At 36.6% G+C, this 6,093-nt stretch overlaps 1 protein-coding gene across 1 annotated transcript in view; it reads right to left on the minus strand.

Moving 5' to 3' along the window:
• Positions 1-2,527: 2,527 nt before the first annotated feature.
• Positions 2,528-6,093, minus strand: part of dnpep (aspartyl aminopeptidase) — a gene marked incomplete at its 5' end in the record, with an annotated part of 30,215 nt that continues 26,649 nt past the window's right edge. The window contains 1 exon segment of the mRNA XM_014021785.1: positions 2,528-2,608. Within this exon segment, the coding sequence (XP_013877239.1) occupies positions 2,558-2,608 (51 nt within the window).

The raw sequence follows: 6,093 nt of genomic DNA on the forward strand, positions 1-6,093 counted from the left end.
TGCAACGTATATATGGAAAATCATTACTGCCATTAAAATGTATTGTTATAACTATCAGTAGTAATGATTATAAAAATAATAATGAACTTGTAGCCTACATGAAAAACCACTAATGCAATCAAACCCATGAATGTAAGACTATCACTGCCATAAAATCTAACATTAATACTCATTGAGTCTGTTTCATTATTAATCAAACACGTAAAAATGTCATTACTGCCATAGATATTAGCAGTAATATTAATAATGAACTCATATATGGACAGCAATTACTGCTATAATCAAAACAATTTGTGGAAAATATCATAAAACACAATCATAATATTGACCCTTTACACAGGACCATTCAGAAGGCGGCCCACTCCATCATGACGGCTGTCAAAACGACCTATCCACGTAAAGTCCTGTAGTTGGCAGACAGTGGGTCCTCACAATAAACCACAAGATGCTCTTACGATGCTTTAATTTTCTACAAGTTTGTACTGCCAGAAAGATAACAGTTTCTGAGAGCTAATAATGAGCACTTTCCTGTCTTTACCTGCTGCTGCATGAAGCTGTGAAACAGCTCCTCTACACCACAAGTACAGCTCTCCTCACATCTTCGTGCAGGACAGATCCACCCAAATCAAGATGGTTGAAAACACAAAAAAAATTATTTTTCACTATTAACAAATAACAGAAATCCATCTTTCTGACAGAGAACTTTAATCCTCATCTATTTTACTGGTTATTGTCCAACTTTTGTAAATACCTCAGTCTATGAGCCCCACACACAAATTAGCTTGACTTGGACCAGTGGTAGCTGTGGCTATAACAACATGGAAAAATAGATAAAGGCCATTGCTGACATGAAATAATAATCAAATTACTATTACTACTACCATTTATTAAAAATGGTATTTGAATTTATAATTGTGCATCCTAATATTAGTTCCAATCATGATGTAATACGAAGTCACAAATATGAGACAATGTTACAATTATGTGATTGATGATTGATTGAGAACATTCTTTCAATTAATCAATCCTTGTAGAATCCTTTACAACAGCCAAAAGGTGCACAAAGTGCTTCATTATAATAAAATTAAAACAAACAATAAAGCAACATACAAATCTCAGAGTGCAACTAGATACTAAAAGCCTGCCTAAATAAAAAGGTTTTAAGATTAGATTTAAAGTGACCATAAAGGTCCGATAGATTTTTTTTTACATACAAAGCCATGTTTGTTCCAAAGTCTAAATACAACATTTGTATTTGACTTTGAGACAAACAGTAAAGATGTATTTGATGACTTTGAGGTTCTCTCATACTTGTGGAAAGCTACCAGATGACTAGAAGGTGGGGCAAGACCATTAAGTTTTAAAGGTGAATAAAATTTTAAAATAAATTTAAACTTGCTTCTCATATTTTATCATTTCCATTATCTGACTTGTTTAATTTATCCTTAAAAATTAGTCAAACCCCCTTAACACGGAAATGTGCTACAGTAGCCAAACCCCAATTTCTTAAAGGGGGTGACCCTCCAGATCTTAACAGTTATAGACCTATCTCAATTATTAACAGCTTAGCAAAAATATTCAAAAAGCTTATTTTTAATCATTTATCTAAATATTTTAATGCGTATAATGTTATCTCTACACCATGTTGGATTTTGGCCAAATTATTAAACTACCATGCTCTTAAATTTACAGACATACAGTCAGCTTCTGATAGAAATATGCCTACAGGTGCTGTATTCATTGAACTGGCCAAGGCATTTGACATGGTTGATCACTATTTACTCTTAAATTATTTGCTCTTAGTGTCTCCACCGATTCCTTTTTATTTTTGTATTCTTTTCTTCATTCCAGAAGTCAGTGTGTCTTCTTCCAGGGCAGCCAGACTAAGATGATTGAAAAAGGGGTGCCACAAGATTCATCCCTAGGTCCTTTGCTATTCTCTATATCACTACATCTCTATATAGCTCATCACTTAAACACAGTGGAGGATTCATCATACTCTGTATAGCTCAGGCAATATATGATTTAAAATAAATGAAAATGTAAAGACAGAGAAGTGAGTTCAGTATTGATCCAGCATGAAATAGTCTCCTCACATGGTTTATTATTAATTAGTTGATTTTTCACTACAATGATCTCAGTACGTCTCATTTAAGGATATTTCATTGCATAAACCACCTCCCACCTTATGTTCTCTCTAAAAAGGAGAATTGGCTCTCAGACTGACCTCTCAGAGCCAGCAACCTGTCAGGACTCGAGGCAGAGCAGCAGACGATGCAGTTTGCTGCATTTTAGTCAGATTAAATCACTGCAGCTTCTCCTGCAGGCCCAGGCTCGCCTCTGATTGGACTTTTAATACGATCAAACTCTGCTGGAGGAAAAACAATAACCAAACGACTCAGGATAAAGATTTTCAACACTTTATTTTTTAAATTAGCCATTGGTATGAAATTATTATTTTCTTGTATGTTTTATTTTGATTTTATAATTAAAACAACAAGATCAAACATGAGTAATTTTTTTTTTGTTTGTTTTTTGTGGAGCATCATGGTGAGTGTCAGTCAACAACCAGTGAACTCCTGATGACTGGAAACAACTCAAAGAAACCCTGCAGGAAGAAGCAGACAGAAAGCAGACAAAAAAGGACACATTGGATTAAAACACTACATAATAAAGATTTGTAAATAAAATCTGAGACACCGGGTCAGAAGCGAAATGACTCAGCTTAAAGACACTACATATCATAAACATCAAAGGAAAATGTGCCAATCCCAGTTGACTTCACCAGTGATTCACAAAATCAGGGTCTCCTACAGATATTATGTGATTGACAGAAATCAAATAAATGATTGCCAATAGCAGATTTACATCACACCAACAATCATTTTGTCAGCCATTTTGTAAAATGGCAAAAATAAACAACTACGTAAATAAAAGACTGGCTACCACCAGGGAGCCTTTGAACTTCTGTGACCTCTGCCCTGGTGGTCCTCAGACTGTGCCCTCTCAAAGGTGACCACCTTAAACATGGTGGAGGAGTTCCTGGGATCAGTGGCAGTGTTTGCCCTACATTACTGGCCTAGGGTGGAGCGCTAACATTACTAACGCCAGAGGTGGTCAACGGGAGGTGGGGCTATGTTGAAGCAATTTATCCTGTCACCACAACGGCTGTGTCTCAATTCAGGGGTTTCAGCCCCTGATTGAATACGTCACTGCCCCCCACACTGTAGGCAGTCTGTATTCGTAGGCGCCTAATTGTGTGGCTGACAAAGCCCCTAAAAACATAGGCTACATCTGAGTATCCTAGGTGGTCGACAATATCCCAGGATTCATTGGGCTGTCAGCCAACTAAACATAAAAACGGAGACTGTTTTTTATATTTTTTTACAGCAAGTTTGGAAATTTTTCACAGATCTAATAATTTGTTTTTAAATGTAAGTTTAGCAACTTAGCTGATGAAATTTCTGCTGCGATGAGATGTTAAAGGGGCAACACAGGGTTCGACAAATCCTACTGCCCGAGGCAGGAAAAACTCATATTCAGGCAGGTGGGTGTGTCCCAATGCCTGCCCGACCGGGCAGGTAAACAATTTCTTTTTTATAGGGCCATTTATTTGAAATATTCTGAAAATAAATGAATAAATACGGCGTTTTAAAACACGTAAAGAGAGAATAAATCCTCAAAATTTCCCCCTCCCCTGTAGAAAAGTTACGTTGTGCAGCGGTTCGCGGGATCATTTCCTCCCTCCTTCCTGCTGCACGTCACACAGAGCGAAGCAACAACCATAGTTCTTTTACACCCATGTTTTCGGAGAAAAAAAATGTTTTTTATGTATTGTTACCCACAGAGATGCAAAAAAAATATGTGGAGGTATGTTCAATCATAAATCCATCTTGCTAATATCGGCTTCTGCTCTGATGATGAAGATAAGAGCGCAGCAGCAGTGGGCCGTAGGGTTGGGCAATATTGGCAAAAAAATTAATCACGATTAATTGTGGTATTTAGCCGATAATGACTCATTTGACAATTAATCCCCTGGAGTCCCTGGACACCCTTATGTCCTGGTCACATGACCAATTTAGTGGAAAAGATTTGCTCTTCATATAAATCTGTTCCAAATTGTGTCAAAATTAGACTTCAGGCTATACATCTAATTTTTAACTGTGTTGACAGATAAATAAATTACAGAACTTTTTTTTAAATGTTCATCATATCTGAAGCAGAGAGGAGCACGAAGAGGACTCTGCCTGGTGGCATTAATCATTTTAATCGTCAAGTGCCCAAAAATAACCGATTAATGTTTTTCTGATGATTAATTGCACACGATACGATTATGCCCAACGCTAGTGGGCAGAAGCTCATTGTATGGCAGGCAAATATAACATTTATTTGGCTTCACCACACTTTTATTCTAGTTATCTGAAATTGTTTTCTGACTAAATTAGACATATTAGTTATTAGTTATTTTGTTTTACTTTTTTTTTTTTTAATTTGGAGATCTTTCCAACTTGAGCTTGTTCATTTGTTGAAGCTGATTTTTGAAAATACGGGGCAAATATGAGGAGTTTATTTACTTCACTCTGCACCCTTTTAATTCAGGGTATGATTTATTTTTTTTAAATGGTGTACATAGATGGTTTTGTTTTTATGATGGACATCTCTTAATATTTTGACAAGACAAAATACCTATTTAAGATATCTCTAATTATATTCTGACTAATATATATAACATCAGATTTTTCATTAAGATGTATGGAGACTCCAGTTCAAGATATCTTAAATGTATCTTTAGATCTGGGATAGGCTATATACGATTATTTTAATGCAAATTGTAGACTTTTTCATGTTCTGTAAATTGTATTCAAAACAAAGCTGCTGTTGATCATTTTGTTTTCATAAGCCCCGCCCCCAAGGCCAATACTCTAGGGAAAACACTGGAAAGGTCTTAAAAAAAGTTTTTGAAGATGTTCTTGATAAAACAATTGACTGTTAGTAACTCAGTCTAAAATGTTTTCATCTGTTTAATCAGATGTCATGTTATATACCTCTGTATAACCATGTTAATATTTTTGTAGTACAAAGTACAGTACACGTTTTTCTTATGTTATCAAAATTTGAACATTTTTGTTTTGGGCAGGTAACTTCTCATGTCGGGCAGGTAACATTTGTTGTCACCTGCCCAATAGGGCAGGTGAAAAAATAATCTTGTCGAACCTTGGGGCAACATCCAGTAAACTAAACTTTGAGCTTTATATCACGTTATAACATCATTCCCTCATCCAAAACATGCCCAGAGTCTTGCTTTGACTCTTTCATGCATGTTTGAGAAACACTGTAATGTCCTGTGGTAGCTACTGAGGAGAACAGAAACTGATAGTTGGCCCTAGAAGCGCCTTTTAGGAGCAGCTCCTCCTCTGGGCTGTGTCTCCAAGCTTCCTCATCACAGAGCACACCTCCTCCTGCAGGCTGCCGGCAGCAACAAGTAGCACACAAATACCTGGTGAAACCATGTCTGATCAGCTGGTAATACTTCTCAGTTCTGTCCTTTTTGGATTAAAAATGCCTTTAAGGAAATGTTTTTTCAGATGCCAAGGAGTCTACCCTCTTTTTAAGCTTCACATGGATGGCACTGTTCCTGAAAAATGGTTGGACTTCAATTTTGGAAGCAACCCTCTGACAAAAAATTGTTTTATTTGTGCGAGCCATTTTACAGATGATCGCTTTCTGAACAAAAGAGAATTTAACATTGGACTAATAAGATTATCACTGAAATATGATGCAATTCCAACACTCAGAAGTACACAAACACTACTGTCGTCTGCCCAGGCAAACTGAAAAACAACTCATGTTGTTTTGTTTAGATTAAAAAAGAAAAAAATTGTATAGGTCTTCTGGACGGGTTCTTCTTTAATGAAACGTTTCGTCTCTCCTCCAAGAGACTTCTTCAGTCTGAGAGTTTCAGGCAAAATTCAGGCTTTTAAGCCCTGCCTCCATGTGACTGATACTCACATCAAACCCAGACCCAAACCAGTGGTTATTCCGTATGTTGCGGGTGTTTCGGAGAAACTGAGACGTTTATTTTCTAAACATGAT

The sequence above is a fragment of the Austrofundulus limnaeus genome, unplaced genomic scaffold (assembly GCF_001266775.1).
Source record: "Austrofundulus limnaeus strain Quisiro unplaced genomic scaffold, Austrofundulus_limnaeus-1.0 Scaffold305, whole genome shotgun sequence".
Classification (NCBI taxonomy): Eukaryota; Metazoa; Chordata; class Actinopteri; order Cyprinodontiformes; family Rivulidae; genus Austrofundulus; species Austrofundulus limnaeus.